Source organism: Gambusia affinis, linkage group LG03 (assembly GCF_019740435.1).
Source record: "Gambusia affinis linkage group LG03, SWU_Gaff_1.0, whole genome shotgun sequence".
Classification (NCBI taxonomy): Eukaryota; Metazoa; Chordata; class Actinopteri; order Cyprinodontiformes; family Poeciliidae; genus Gambusia; species Gambusia affinis.
Window position 1 is genome coordinate 12,961,334 of NC_057870.1, and position 16,682 is coordinate 12,978,015.

Consider the following 16,682-nt stretch of genomic DNA (forward strand, 5'->3'; position numbering starts at 1 on the left):
GTCAGCAAAAACACTATTTTTAGCTAGAGGGATCAGGAACCAACTTTTTTCCAAAGCAAAAAAAAAAAAAAAAAAAAAAAAAAAGATATATATATTTTAACACAATAAAGCTTTTAATAATGTTATCTTGTGCAGAGGTTTCTTTCCTGCTTCCCACCTTAAGTATGTGGATTTCCCTTTTCCTCAACTTCAAAAGAAAACATTGGTTTCCAAGGAGTTATTTAAAGAATTACCACTTTGTGTCCAGTGAGCGAGATGAGAGTAACATCGCCACCTGCTGGTCCTAAGGAGGGACAAAAGGTACTTCATAACTTAAAACAGTTATACTGCAGAGTACCTTTTAAAACTTTCCCATATTAAATTAACATTGTGAAATATTTTAGTTCCTAGAGGAACTGGGTCAAAACCAAACTCACTTCATACCAAATGAACAGCGTTTGATGTGTGGCCGTTTACAATTAAGCAAGAAAAAAAAGTAAACCGATTCAGAAATAATAAAATAAGTCACAAATAGGATCCTTATTCCACATACGATTTTATTTGCTCTATCCATATTAGAATTACTATATTAATGTTAATACATAGTTTCTTTGCATCGAAATATCCTATACAAACTAAATCAAATCATTTTGCACCCATCAGTGGCGAGTACAAAAGGCTGTCCGAGTGACAACCTTGGCATATCAAGGGTTTTAAAAGAAAGACAAAATCCAGTCAAACAATTTTGTGGAAGAACAAAAAAAAAAATAAAAAAAAAAGAGAGAAAAACTGTAAATATACATTCTGAACATTTTACTGTGGAAAAAAATAAGCAAAAAAAAAAAATTGTTTATAGATCAAAATAAAATTTTTTAAAAGTGTTAACACATGAGCACATAAGAAGAAGAGGTTACCCAATCCTGGCGTGGATCTTGGTCAATCTGACAAACAGCTGGTCGTTTCTGCTCGTTTAGCAGGCAGCCGGTCAGACTGGAAGGTTTACAGTAGCACCGATTGGCTTATCATTAACTGCGATAAAAACATTTAGTCAAGTGTCCAAAGACTTAAAATAACCAGAAGGAAAAAGAAATTTCTTTTGCAATTGAATGCTTGCATGCCAAAAAAAAAGACAAAACGAAGAAGAACATAAAAAAGTAAACGCTGTTCATGGCACACAGCAGCACTTTGACATTTTCATTTTAAGGGTTCGACGCCCAGACGGAGCTCCATTCTGGCTCTCTCAGAAGGGCAAAAGAAAAACAGTGATTTCAGAAACATTGTGGTGAAGAAAGATAAAATTGACACAAAAGCAAAAACATTTTGACTCGAGTCCCTGGAAGCAGAGCTAATCACTTTGAAATAACTCATTGTCTCAGTACAGTGGAGACTCAAGAACCATGCGTGGAGTAAAAATTGTCCAGTGTAAATATACTGGAGGAAGAAGATAATACTTCTACCCCAAATAACCCATTGTGAGATTTTTAGCCACTTCCTGAACTGAAAAACATATAAAGACTAGCATTGATCATAATTCATCCTGAACAGTAATAGTGGTCGACTAGAACTGACAGCAGCTGTCACAGTAGTTTCGTTTGTGTGTATTAGGGGAAAAAAAAAAAAAAGATACAATAATCTACCCCAGTTACATAATGTCGGCATATCATTATAATTTTTTCTTTTTGATATATTAAGACCCAGAGGCAGAAATTGCACAAAACTGGGATTCATAATCGTCTTTCTATATACTGGCGAATCATGATTAACAAAAGGTCAGATTTTTTTTGTCCACAGATGTGCCCGGCGTGATGTGAAAACTATCAACAGCAGTATGATGACGGGTGTCTTAAATCAGCAATACTTCAAAACATACTAAAAAGTTACAACCTTTCAAGTGGCTGGAAAGAACCTACTGTCAAGCATTTAACCAAACCTTTCAGTGCTGATCACCATCTCACTTAAAGGATCTATAATCAAGCTGTACCATTTACATTTTACAGAGACACAGAGATGACGGCAAGTTGCACTCTTTGTTATTTACACAGGGTTCTGAAGTATACTCAAACATTTGGCAAAACTGGCACAGATGGGTGAAGTGTTAGTTCGTCTAGTTCAACTCTTAAGTGACAATATGTGCAAATCCAACATGTTCTGTAAAAATAAAAAATAAAAAACACAAACTGGGTCCTCAGAGGAGATAGAATCAATAATCAGATGCAGTGAGTAGGATAATATGGAGTTCAGTCGATTTAGACTAATTAGTCTGTAGAAAGGCCATTTCCTGGAATGCAAGTCTCCATTAAGAACCACAAACCTTCTCTGATAAGGCAGGAACAAAATATGACACTTCATTACTTTGTAATTACTGTATTAACTCCAATATAGTCCGTGCACATGTCTTCTTCACAGTCACAAACTGCAGTGTCCAACATAACCATAAAAGCAAAAAAAAAAAGGATTTATATAGAGCTGAGGTTTCTAGTGGAAAAAAAAAAGGGATCAGAGTAATCCTGTAGAAAGCCAAATGAGGGGAGTGAGGGGAAGTGTCTCGACTAAGTGAAGAGAGTCGCCACCAAGTCAGTTCAAGACAGACAGACACTGATTCTCCGTTTAATAATTCAGAAACAATAACAAAGGCTGTCTGTAAAGTTGAAGCTTTCTTTTCTGCGTCTCTTATTTCAAGCAGCTCTATAAGTTGACCAGCTCATGTGCAACAAACTGTTTGAGCCTCTCCAGGTACTGTCCGTAGAGCTCTATGTCGTTGTGTCCGGCGCCCTCCACCCAGAGGGGCTCCACTGGGTGCTGGCAGCGTTCGTACAGCGCCAGCCCGTGGGAGAAGTCGATGACCTCGTCCTCGGTACCGTGGATCAAGAGGACTGGCGACGTTACCTTGGAGATCTTGTCGATGCTTCGAGACAAAAACCCAAGAGAAACAAATGACACAAATTAGAGAAGATAACGGTTAAAAATGGATTCATCTGCTGTACATTAAAACGTAAAGAAAGAGGATCACATTAGTATTACAGATATCAGCGTGTTTTATTGGGATTTTATGTAACGCAATCCTAAAGTTTGTGCAATTTGAAAAGGGATACAAATACATTTGCATTGCATTTCACCAACTACCCAGCAGATGGAGCAGTTGGAAATATTTTCCACCCACTCTTGAGCTAATCAGATGAAAATGTTTTTCAATCTATTGTCTTCATAGGCATTTTTATCCACAAAAAGGACAGATGGCATGCTTCAACGGCAAAAATGTCACAGTCAGCCTTGTTTACACACACATGCCATCTGTCGTCGGGCCACACTCACTTTGGGAAGGCGTCAAAACAGTAGGTCTTCTTGGTGTCAGGGAAAGCCACTCTCATGCCAGAGGTGAGCGGGGAGTGGAGGATGACTGCGGCACTCTCGTAGCGAGAGGCGAGGTCCACAGAGGGAACCGTGCCAATGCTCTGCCCGTAGATGATCACGTTCTCTGGACGGATGCCGTACCTTTAAACACAACACACCTAAATATAAACCATCCTGCGTGTTCAACACAATGAGGATATAGTACAGTACAAGTTTACCAACATAAGCGGATAATATTTGCAGACATTGGCCTGCCTCCAGTGAGGCCATTAATCAATTATCAAGAAAAAGCTGATTAACAAACTAACACGTGTGGAATCAGGCGATGCTTTTACCGCATTTTAATTATTTTTTTCCCACTTGATTGCCTCCACTTTCTTCCGATAATTTTGTTTATTTTTCACCCCTTATGAATGGTTTCATCTATTTGATCTTATTTTCCCCCCCAAAGGTTTATTTTCATTTATTTATGTTTTTTGTCCTTTGAGCACTCTGGTCAAGACCCATTACAACTAGCTTGCATTTCAAAAAAAAAAAAAAAAATCTGAATGGACACTCTTTTAAAACCAAGACACAGTTGTGTGATGCAGTGCTGCTTCTACACCATCCCTGCAGTCTTGTGACTAAGCTCAAAGGAAAAAAAAAAAAAAAAAAAAAAGGAGAAGAAAGAGAGAGAGAAATAAAAAAAAATAGGAAAGACATTAATCCTAGTTTGAGGGCAAGGGATAAATTGGGAGGGTGGAAAAATAAATAAAATATATATATATAAGGAAAATGGAGAGAGAGAGAGAGAGAGAGAAGACATTCCACAGCTGATTATAGCTAACGTGACCCACTGTAGCAAGCAGTCAGCTGACGAGCTGGAACCTACTTTGGGAACACTGCATCACTGTCTCTATTGCTGCATGGCTGAATAACGCAACGTAAACAGTTGAACGCAGCCAGGACAAACCTCAGCTCCACTCTGTTATTAAATACTGGACCTCTAACATTACAGGCTCCACGCTACAGCCTCTACTGACACGCGACTGCAATTCATAATGTTGGCTGCATGGAACAGTGAGGACAGATAACATGTTGAGCTACTGTAATGGATTCTCGTCTTTGCCTTAGAAAGAAACAAACAGCAATAACGCCCGCCTGCTACTAGCAACCGTAAACAACTGAAGCCCAGACTCTCAATTAAGATAAAGTGTGGCAACTCACAGAGTCAGTGTGGACAGCAGACTATCATTAGCGTGAATATATGAACTGTTTACAGTTCATGTCAGGTGCTCATCAGGGTATAAATAGTGGTGAGAATACTGACAGCATTGGAAAGAATGACTGCAGAGTGCAACTGCAAATGTTGTTTCATAGCTGATAAAATATTTATTAAACTGCATATAATTTACACTGTCCTTTATGGTTAATCACTTGCCAAATGATCAATCCACCGTAGAAAGAGAGCAGTTCAAATGAATCATTAAAATCCCTAAATTAATAACATTCATACTTCATCAGGGCTTTATAGATGGACTGCAGGTCTCTTTATTAGTGTAGGGTTTAAGTATAACCTTACAAGGCAGCCTAGATCTACACATTTATAAAGTCGATAGAACACAAATCTCCCAACATGTCACAACCATGTGACATTTATGCAATATCAATAAAGTGGCTAAACTGGAACCACCAGTCATTGTGTAAAGAGGACAGAGGACAAGCGACGGTCGTTCCTAGGTGCTTTTTGTTGACATCTTCGTCTTTAACGACCAATGTCATTATCTGGAGCAAGCCAGAGTGTCTCACTTGACGACAGTAACACAAACCCTGAATATTGAACCTCCCCTATAAGCAATCTGCCATCTTGTTCTGTGTTCAAACCGTCAAGGCAGGGCCACACAAGGACTATAATTTACCCTGTCGCACTTCAGCTAAAATAGATCTCCGCAGGCCGAAGTCGGTCACGCTTCCTGGTTACAACCCTCCTCCCGTACTATCATCGATTCAGTCTCCAGACATAAATCCATACTTTTATGCATCCCATCCTCCCTCATCCCACTCCTCTAGATCACGCTGCCTCTCGACTGCCCACCTCATGCTCCACTCAAGAGCAAAACTCCTTTTAATTCCCAAGCAGCGCTACATGACTAATCCACACTGCAAGAGTCTTGGAACATATGCAGCACATGTTTTAACACACTAAAACACCATCTGTGATGTAGCAGGGGGATTCTCTATAGAAATACTTTATGAACCAAAAACCTTTCAACACGAGAGTTTGTTTTTTTTGTTTTTTTCTGGTTTGTGGCCATTTCTACTTCTAAGTGGCCACCTGAACAAGTTAGACTCAAAGTACAAAATGATGAGCCAATAGCATTTTATTACACTGTGTTGCGTTCGGTCAGGTGAGACGTTGAACTCCACCCAAGAGATTGGTACAGGCGTCATCTCACCCATGACTGCATTCTTTCTTGTCAGAAACACTCATAAATATTGGGTTGCCACCCTGCAAATGCAGGCCTGAAAATTCCTCCAGTGTTTTTTGGGACGGCTGAAAAGATGGATAGCGTTTCCATTAGGATCGATAGCCCTATTGACCAGGAAGCCAGATTTCCTCGTTTGTTTTCACAAGCCTCAGTAGAGAGGAAAGGCTTGGTCTGAAAGCTCATTGCAAATCTGTTGCCAGGCTACTGCTCGATATTAGACAAGCAGGATTGACTGCTGCTCTGCCTCCTCCACAGAGGGAGAAGAAAATGTTGCACAGAGCCATTTAGAGTTTGGAAAGGACACACTCAGAGAATCGAACATAGTGGGAAATCCATTTGAAGTTTCCAAATGATCTTCTAAATAAAACAAAAACACTAAAACCAAGCTGAGGGTTGAGCAATGTAAGAAAGAGCAAAGTTTTGCCAACCTCGCCTTTTCCCCTTTGGCCTATCAGTATGACAAAGCCGACCTGCTGACTCACACAGTGAGGACATCTCCTGCTCAGGTGAAGGGAGTGGCTCATTCTCTGCGGTGGAACTACATCAGGAGTCTGTAGCGTCGCCTCCGGCTCTGCTAACCTGATGAAAGCATCAAAGTGACAGGTGGTTGTTTCTGTCATGTGACAGAGTTCTGACATGCATGAATAGGCTGCTTTCATTTTGCTCGACGTCCGTGAGGGATACAGGCGAGATGTGCGGCCAGGCGGGAAAAGCTTTGGTGGAATGGACATAATCGACAAGGTTTTTGTAACATTCTGGTCAGCTCACAAAATATATATATATATTTTCCTCTCCAAATGTTATTACCAATATGTTCCACAACTCTGCAAAAAAAAAAAAAAAAAAAAAAAAAAAAAAAGACAACAAAGCAGTTATCAATGTGGTAAAGGACCATTTCACTGTATTTTCAGCCTCTGGACCCACCAAAATAATTTCCACTTCAAAAATTTACATAGTTTTTTTTTTTTTGTGATCTGTGATGGCTTGATTTTGTAACGAAGGCTCCAAGAAATAAGTGTCCAAGTCCAAACTGATTAAGAACTACAAATCCAGTTTCTGATTATTTATTTATATTTTTTATTCGTCACGTCTCTCAATAACTGAAAAGCGAAACATTGAGTCAGGCGAAAATTTTGGACGTTGTAATTTTAACTTGGAGGATCCCAACTAAAAATAAGTCAATGTTGTGTAAAGTTTATACTCCAGAAATTTTGATTTTTGTGTCTTTCAAATAATGGAAGAAGGAAAAACATCTGGCAAGTCACATTTTTCATACTTTTTTCAGACATGGAAAATACTAAAACTTAAATTTAAGTACCCAGAATCTTGTTGACTCGCAGTTAAATGGATGGTTTGGATCCTTTTTCTACTGCAGAGAAAGTCACTTTAGAAACCTTTTTAAACGTTTAACACCACAAATAAAGCAAGACAGAAAAATAACTTAAATTATGTCTGTTTTACTTTCTATTAAACCTAGAAGATGGGCAGTACATAGAAAGTCCACCTCAATACAAAACCAGAAGCACTGCGTGCAAAAGGCTATGAATAGCTACTCCATACTTTCCATCCAGTTATTAGCAACAACAACAACAAAAAAAAACGAATACTGAAGAAATCATTATTCATTTTAGACAGCTAGAGAAAATTCCTCCTCAGACCTTTTTGTCTAGATTAATGTCAGAGCTGGATCACAGCACTGAAAGCTGGGGTTACTGCTGATTTGCTCAACAGGAACAATACAAAACCGACAGAAACATAGTATGTACAAGCCAGTGTAACATATATATAGATATATGCATAAGTGTCAATGCATCAAGGCTGAGTGGTGAAGTACAGCAACACTTAACTTCTTTATTAAACATAAATAAAATAAGCTGAAGCAGTAAAGACTAAATGGAAAATGATTTGCAGATGGCTTCCAATTGCTATGAAATGTTTGGCTCGTTTAAGACCTTTAAAACTGAGAGAACACCAGCTGTTCTTTGATGCTTGCAACACAAAGGGGTGTTTCCACCAAACTGGTTCGGATGCCAAACTGGTCCTGGTGCTTGCGTGGTTCTGTTTTCAATAACCGGCCGCAAGTGCCAGGGGGGCTAGAAGAAGCGATGCTTTCGTCATTAGCCAACGCTGGGCTCAAGAAAACAAAAAGAGGAAAAAAGAAAAACGTGAGCACTTGGAAAAAAACCCTGAGTTTTTGATCTACTCAGTTATTTTGATACCTGGCCCATTACAGGGTTTAAATGAGTGAATATGCTGCCTAGAGCTTAAACAACATTGATCTTTGGCTTCTGCTGTTTACCCATTTCTGCCAGCGATGCCGTTACTGGCCAGAGATCAATTAGTTGGGATTGAGAAATTCTCACAAACGTCCGTTTACAGGGCAGGTGGGATGGATCCATTTACTGGACAGGCTGTTTATTGTGATGTGGTGGCAGCTACCACCAGCCCAGGTCAAGCTCTGGAAGCACCGCAATGGAAATACCCTAAATGTATAACTGAGTATGCACAATTGTGGGGCATATAAATTTCAATATAGAGAGAGACAACAGCTAACAACCAAAGAGAGAAATACTGATACAGACAAGGCAGTAAAACAGAGAGAGATAGTTGCTGAGTGACAGAGGCCACTGGCCACAAGGTTTACATAGACATCATTTGGTTACCTGCTCTGTTGGATCCTTTGGGGGGGAGAAAAAAAAAAAAAAAGATGCAGTGTTAATGGGAGGTGGTCTGAACATGAGCAGCCCAAGTATAAATAATTTACATAATGTCAGACTGGAAACGTGATAACCTTTTCTCTACAACTGTAAATGCTGAATGTAGTGTGACAGAGAAAAACACAAAAATAAAGTGCTTCTTGCGAGTGAAAAAAAAAGAAAGAAAAAAAAATGTAGGTTGCTCTGAAAGAATGATGCAGATGAAAAGGTTCTGCATCAGATCAGCACAAAGATGAGGAGCAACTTCTGAACACGGAAATCTGAATTATCTCTTTTGTAGTAGAGCTATGCACTCTGTCATCTAAGCCCATTTAGGTCACCCTTACCACAAAAAGCCTGGGGCATCGCATTCCACTGCAAAAACCAACCATGGGACTCAAGGCATGGGACATGCACAATACACTCCAGCTGTAGCTTCTGCAGTAACAGCCTATGACCCTGTTCCATGGGGCTTTTCTGATCTTGAAGACGTTTCTCTCTGAAATAAGCAACATTTGAGTAAAAGAATTGTTGCTTGATGACAGCAATGACAGTAACTTGGATCAGATCTAGAGAGTTTTAATTAATTAATTATCCAACCGTGACTGAATCACTGAACGGTTCACATTAAGATTTTTGCATAGTAGGTTTCTTCATTTGTGTGGGTCACTGAAGTTTGGACCCCATTTACTCAGATCTGACAGATTTTCAAGGCCCATTTTTGAAAAGACGCATTAAAAAGAGAGGAAGGTTTTCTTCTGAATCAGCAAAAAGGTGGGCTGAGGGGAGAAAGGCCACAGAACCAAACCTAATTTTCACTTCTCTTTCAAGTAGTTGCTTTCATAACAAAGCTTTAAAACTCCCATAACTCCAAATGGGAGTCGACCTTTAAGCACGAGATTCCAAATGACTCAATATACATGGAGACAAAGGGTTTGACCACCAGAAAAGCCGGTTCTTCTTCAGCCCCTATGTGATCATGTTTCTGGTTTAACTTGCTTGTTTCTTTATGTTCAGCTCTTTATTTGCAGAAGAATAGTCATCTGATTCTGAGAAAACGCTTTGGGGAACCTGAGGCAAAAGGCATGGAGCCAGAAAAAACAACCAGCAGTTTTTTTTTTTGTTTTTCTTTTGCTCGGGGCTCAGCCCCTACTGTTGAGACATTTGCATCTCTATGGTGCCAATATCTTTACATACATGTTTCAGTGAATCAACTCTTATTCTTAACTTGCAAAAGGAAGTTGATGTAAGCAGGAGTTCTACAGAGAAACAAATAACGCTTAAAACACTTTGATGCGAACTTGTAGAGTTGATCTTTTTGCGTCGCTGCACTGACCTCCAGGCTAAACTAAGTCTGGTATTCAACAGTTAGATGACCAACAATAATCCCTCTCATGCATTAATTCCCACTTACCCCAACCACCAACCATAATGCCCTGGACTGGGTTGGGCTCCCCAGAAGGACTGTTAGTACTTAAAAGGTTGATGATTACGTCAAACAAGGTCCCTTTGGGACTACAAAAACCAAGAACACACACACACACCCACACACTCTCTCTCCCAGTATCCTCTACTCTGCATCCTGTTCCGTCAGGTGAACGGAAGTTGTACTTTCCAATTTAGTAAATGCATCTCTACCCTTGCCTCCATAACTTAATGCCAGTAAAAATAAAAACGTATCTGGCACAGATCTTAGGAATCATCACAAATATCTTTACCCTTCCAAAAATAATCAATTTACTTACTAGAACAGTAAGTTAGCAGATTTCCCATATCAACTAGGATCCAACAATGACCAGTCAGAGCCAACCTGTCTACGTAACACTTGTATTACTGTAATATAAACACCCTCATCATTAATCAGTCCCTTAAATATAAAGCGTGATCACATTGCTCTTACGGAGCACAAAAGCAGGAGATGACGAGAGGATTTAAGACAAAAAGCAGACATCCTCAAACACGGATGGAAGGAAGTGAGCGAGCTCAGGTTAAACAAACAGATGAATACAGCTTACGTGAAGCAAAGCCTCATCTGAGAGAAGGAACTGCAACTGAGTGATGCGGCCAGATCTGTCCTCACTGGTGATAAACCACTTGAGGCTCACTGAAACCTGAAGAGACATTTGCAGTGTCGGCAGTATTTTTGCGTCTTCAGAAAACACTGTGCCACAGGAAGTGAGCACATGACTCTCTCTATGATACATGGTGGCGCCGGCATCATTCTGTGGGGATGCTTTTCCTCAGTGCAGACAAGTAAATTTGCCGGACTGAACTTCGGCAAAATGTTCAACGGAAGCTGCTACAGACATAATTCAAAACACTTTTGAATCTGTACCTGCAGCAAAAGGCGATTTTACAAAGTGTTGACTCATCACATAGTTTAACAAAACACTGAAGTTTGTAGTTGTGACAAAATGTGGGACAGTTTTGAACACTTTCACTGTATAGCAGACCGTGACCTTTCTCACTATTTATAACCAGCCAGCTTCCCGTTTATCACAAAGCTTTGGAAACATGCAAAACCTGACATTTTCATCCGAGACGGGCTAATTCCTGTCAGATTCAATTCTAAACTGCAAGAATATCCAACAATACTGAAGCAGGAGGTAAAGAAGTGTGACATACATCTAAAATCCATCATATAGGGTTACGGTTGTATTTTCTATAAATCAGGAAAAAAAAACAAAAAAAGAAGCGGTCTGGTGAGAACCAAAGTCTCGGTTCTTTACACCAACAAAAAGATGAGAAGCAAATTATACAACATCATCACTAGGAAGCTCACAATGAGCAAAGACATTTTTAATCATTTGGGGTAAAATAAGATAGGCTGTTAAAATCAAAAGTCCACCCAAAGCCTACAGAGATGAAGCCTCAGCAGAACACCCACTTCCACCTACATGCAGTGGAGCAACGCAATATCACAGAAACCACACTCCTCATTAATCGCCCACATGAACATCTTGGCATCACTACCAAACCGTTTGTTGTAGTTCCCACAACAGGATTCGTCAGCACTGGTTTGCGTAATCCTTCCTCCACTCAGCTCCTTCGGCACACATCCTGCTCCTCCTCTGTTTGTTTTTTAAATGCATATTTTTCCACAAAGAAAGACGTCTCCCACAACTTCCTGTGTCATGTTAGCCTTATTTTCCCCTAATCACTTCCTTTTAGCTCCATCCAAAATGTCCCTGGATTTGCACCCTTCCAATGCAAACCTGTCAATGGCAACATTGACAAACAGCTCCAATTAATACATTTGTTTGTAAAGCATGTAGGGTTTCATAAGGCTCAAATATACTGCTTCATTTTGTGGCATCATGCCAATTATATATATATATAAAATATCAATAAGCAAAGATGTCAGGAAGAGAACTGTGGAACAGTACAAGTGTCTGATTCAATCTTATTTACAATTTCTAGAAGCCTGAAAGTCCCTTGTTACTGTGTTCAAACAAATATAGTCAAGTAATAGTGCAGCCATCATTCTGTTCAGGACGGAGTTGCAGAGATGAATGTGTTTGGGTGCTAAAGCTGGTAAAATGGTCATTGTCCACAGTGAGGCGAGTTCTGTACCAACATGGGTTGAAAGGTCACCCTGAAAGGAAGAAGCCATTTCCTCAAAAACAACATAAATTTCAGATTTTAAGACGGCAAATGCACTTATGAGTTAAGGCCTTTGGAGAGCACGTGCTGTAGTCTGATGAGCCGAATATCAAAGTGTTTGTGCTCTGATGACCAGGATTGCATTTAGAAGAACAAAAGGAGTGATGCTTCAAAGGATCATTCCATTTCAACATTGTGATATTTATTTGTTGGTTTTGTTTTGCAAGAGACTGGTGAATTAGAAAAAAAAGGAGAAAGCAATGGCATCATGAGGATGGAACCATATGTGGAAATACTGAAGCAACGTCCAAAGACGTCAACCAGAAAGTTTCAGCTTTTGCAAAAATGGACCTTCCAATTGAACAACAAAAAAAAAAAAAAAAGAAAAAAAAATTGATCTTACTGTCAATTTAGGTACAAACTGCTTTAAGTATGATCAGGCCAGAATTGCAAAACAATATTGAAAGAAACTTGGATACACAAAATGTCTGATCAAAAGTCATACAGGATAACTCCTATCAAATACGGACATAATGCATGCACACCTCTGACTTTGAAGTCGGTTCCTCATTGTTGTTGAAATTAGAAAACAAAAAAAGTCTTTGTCTCTACGCTGTTGGCAAAAACCTGGTTTAGGCGGCACCTGCCACTTCCCTTTCTACTCTGTGTTAATTTAGTTGCAATGCACATTTATGCAAGATAAAACGTTACCACTTAAAATGTACATCTATTTATAAAACTGGAGATAGATTGTGGGTATTCTGCGACAAATTAACAGCATGTTAATGTCTTTAAAAAAAAAGTATATATATTGCTTTTAGGATCTCTTCCCCCTCTTTCATTCAGTCTCATCCTTACCGTGATCGCAGTGCATGCCATGCAGCATCCACATCTGCATACAGGTTTTTCTCCGAAGGTTTCCCAGAGCTGGCTCCGTAACCCGAGTAGTCGTAGGAGAAGACGTTGCAGTTGATCCTTGAGCCCAGACCAATGTAGAAACTGCTCATTTGGCCCAGGTCCACCGCGTTCCCGTGGGAGAACAACAGAGTGTAGCGGGCGTTGGGCGAGCAGCGCACAAACATGCAGGCAATGCGGTTCCCTCTGGAGGTGCGCGTCATGAAACACTCGATGGCGTCCTTCTCTCGCGCAGAGTACTGCCAGTCGGCCCGCTCCGAGAGGTGCAGCGTCCATCTGCCGCCGCTTTCGTCGCACATGAGGCTGTAGGTGGGCTCTGGAGGGAGGAAGGCCAGCTTGGAGGCGATCTTGCTGGGGCACGGTGGACAGCAGAACAGGCAACATAGCTCACTGAAGGTTAGATGGTTCATCCTTCAAATAATGGGACAGCGAGAGTAACAATGACTAAAACGGATTCAACCGTTTACATTCATACTTCAGCAACACGTGCATGCAGAAAAGCAAGGAAAGTCGCATTTAAATTAAAATTTACAATTAAAGATATTAAAAGCCTGCAGTACTTGGTAACAGCTCCAAGTCTTGTTTCATTTAAGGTTTGAATGGTGTTTGAAGCTGAATGTAAGTAGAAGTACTTGGCCTTCATATGTAAAAGTTCAATCGTGAAATAATTGTCATATACAATGGATTTTGTAGTCATTGTCCTGAAATAGATGAACGTTGAGAAATCTGAGTGGTTGAAATAGCAAATCCTGCGCCGGTCGTTATAGTCCAATGAACTTTGGACTAAACATCAGCTGTAGCAGGACTGGGACACAATCATCATTGCATTATCAGTGTCTGCAAGGTCCCAACCACAAATAAAAGTGTGGATGCAATAACTCTGAAAATATCACATTGTAAATGCCCCGCTTGCAGTTACTAACACCACATATTCACCATTTGTTGGTCTTGCCTTTAACTACCCGTGTTGATCCCACATGATGTGTAGTTTACTAGCGGCTAAACAGACGCTAGCACAGACAAGTTATGAGGAAATTGCAATGATGAAAAGAAAAGGTCCAGAACAACTGGAAGGGTTTCCCCTCAGTGAATTATAAACCTGGCAGACCACCAGGCTTTACTTGTGCCCCTTCCAGGCTAAAGATTGCTTATTTATGCAAGTCTTTTGAAAATGTTTGCATTTTAAGACTTTATAGTTGGTGCTCAGGTATTAATCATCAAATCTGTTAATAACCCATAACTATCAAGTGATATTTACAAATTTCCTGTCAGCTTTAAACATATTTTAACTTTAGAAAAAAATGTAAAAAATCACAACGGGCCGCTGGATGAATGACTGCCCTAGCGCCCAACCACCGGGCTTAGCAGGTTTTCTGAGGGAAATCTTGACTGGATCATCGATATCAATAAGGACATTTTATATATATAATACGTTGCAATAGCATTGCAATTGCATGTTTCCCTGATATTTTGCACTACTAACTTCAACTTTTGGTAACATCATGACCACAAGTAGGTCTATTTGAGTTTTTGCTGCTGCAGCAGATTCTTTGTTGGAATAAAGTAAAATGTGCCATAAAGTTAAGAACCATCACTGAGTTGAAAGAAAAAATATCTATATATATCTGTATATTTCAGCTAAACACAGACACAGAATCATAATAATAATAATAAAGAAATCAGTGTGATACCGTTTATTTTCAGTAAGGAGGATCTACTGCACAGGTGTCAAACTCCAGTCCTCAAGTGCCGGTGCCCTGCAGTTTTTAGATGTGCCACAGGTACAAAACACTGGAATGAAACGGCTTAATTACCTCCTTCTTGTGTAGATCAGTTCTCCAGAGCCTTTCTAATGACCTAATTATTTTATTCAGGTGTGGTGCAGCAGAGGCACATCTAAAAGTTGCAGGACTGCGGCCCTTGAGGACTGGAGTTTGACACCCCTGATCTACTGGCATGTTCCCCATGGATCTTTTTCCATATTTTACACGCTTTGGTGGCCCTGCTGGAAAGAATGGAGGACATGTGACTTTTACTTTGGTAAAAAATAAATAAATAAATAAATGCACTCTAAAAATGCCTGGCAGCGATGTCATCCATTTAGCTAAACCATTCACAAAGAAAGAACAGGAAATGCTCAGATTTTCTGCCTAGATGTAGACATCAGTTTGTATGTGGTGGTTTAATCAAAATTTATGATTCTTTCATTCCTCCACGTGTCTGCTTTGATGTTTAAATGTTAACGTTGCTTATTTGAAAAGCACATTTGATGTTGAAGCTAATTCAGTTTTAATTGCACCCATGTGCTTTCAACTCTTCTTAATAGCTAGTCTGGTGAAACTGTTCTTATAAACAACTGGCAGCGCAAGAGATAATTTAGACTCTTTGAAGCCACTTGTGATTATAAATGTCCCCTATTAAAACTGCACAATGGTTCTTCAGCATCTTGCTTAAGTGGCTTCCCCAAGGGAGCCCAAAACCAGGAAAAGCCTGTCCGCTTCCCACAGTCCTTCGCCATCCGGGTTGCATCTGGTCAGATTTGTAGGAATATATTGTTTGCTAAACCACAATGGGAGTTTTTTTTTCTTTAAAACGAAGAGATTATGCCAACATTACCTGAACCGTGGGGTTTTCTTTGTTTTTCTTCCTTTTTTCTTCCAGGAGACTGCGTCGCCACTGTGTAGCGTTTTATTCACACCACGGAAACTAATTTATCTTCTTTTCGACGCCAGCAGATTGTCGGGGCTATCCCCGGCCGCAGATTATCCTCGGTTTTATCTCCTATCGGTTATCAATGTCACGTTGAGTGTAGATATCCCTCACAGGTCCGGAAGCAAGCCACTTCGTCCTCCGGGTCCACACAGCCTTTTTCTTTTTTCTACTGTTGTTTCTTTCTTTCTTCCACCTCGCTTTTCTCTCCGCATATGGTCTAGAATTATAACAAGGCTGCTTCATTCACGCTGTCCATGTAGACACACCACAACAAGGCCATTGGTAAAAAAACAAACAAAAAACAAACAAAACACAAAGGCTCTGAAAATCCAGAAAATAAATCGGAAACGATATAGTTCACAGCTGTATCACTTGGCACATCTCTACTTTCGTTCTGGTTATCACTTCGCTTGTGAGGAGGGCGAGGCGTCGGGGCGACAGCTGCGAGGACCAATGGCGAGGAGTTTGCTAAAGCCAAGCCACTATTTGTGGACTGTTTGAGGAAATGATGGGCAGGTCCTACGTGACGCCGCAGAGTTACTACACAGACGGAGAGGAGGTAGACGAACGCTAGCGTCAACACCGCCGCCATATTGTGAGTGGCACCGTTAAAAGATTCTCAAAAAGCACCTCTTTTCTCAAAAGATGCTTCTTCAGTGGGGGTGAGATAATTTTGAGAACTATTTTAGGCGTTTCAGAAGACCTTAAGCACCTTTGTTGTAGTTTTTCCAAAAACAAATGTGTTTGTTTTCAGAACTGAACACAGGGCTTGTAAATAGAACACACACAAAGCAAGACTTGTATGATTAATAAAAGATGGGAAATGTCAGTACAAATTGGCCAATGATGAATTGCATTGGCCAATTTATTAGGCACACCAAGTGGGTTAAACCCTCAGAACAACCTTAGCTATCTATGTCAAAGAGGTTTCAGAAACATTCGTCAGAGATTGTTGCTC

The 16,682-nt window shown here is 40.1% G+C and overlaps 1 protein-coding gene and 1 long non-coding RNA gene across 2 annotated transcripts; both read right to left on the reverse strand.

The window, feature by feature from the left end:
• Nucleotides 1–516: 516 nt before the first annotated feature.
• abhd17b (abhydrolase domain containing 17B, depalmitoylase) lies at nucleotides 517–16,263 on the reverse strand. Its single transcript, XM_044111159.1, has 4 exons — nucleotides 15,629–16,263; nucleotides 12,956–13,423; nucleotides 3,292–3,471; nucleotides 517–2,884 (listed from the first exon to the last, which is right to left on the reverse strand). Exons 2-4 carry the CDS (start codon nucleotides 13,420–13,422, stop codon nucleotides 2,665–2,667), a joined length of 867 nt encoding a protein of 288 aa, XP_043967094.1. The 5' UTR covers nucleotide 13,423; nucleotides 15,629–16,263; the 3' UTR covers nucleotides 517–2,664.
• Nucleotides 6,738–9,014, reverse strand: LOC122828001. The gene is made up of 3 exons (XR_006370146.1): nucleotides 8,842–9,014; nucleotides 8,462–8,476; nucleotides 6,738–8,256 (listed from the first exon to the last, which is right to left on the reverse strand). It is a non-coding gene; the product is annotated as an uncharacterized LOC122828001 (long non-coding RNA).
• Nucleotides 16,264–16,682: the final 419 nt, after the last annotated feature.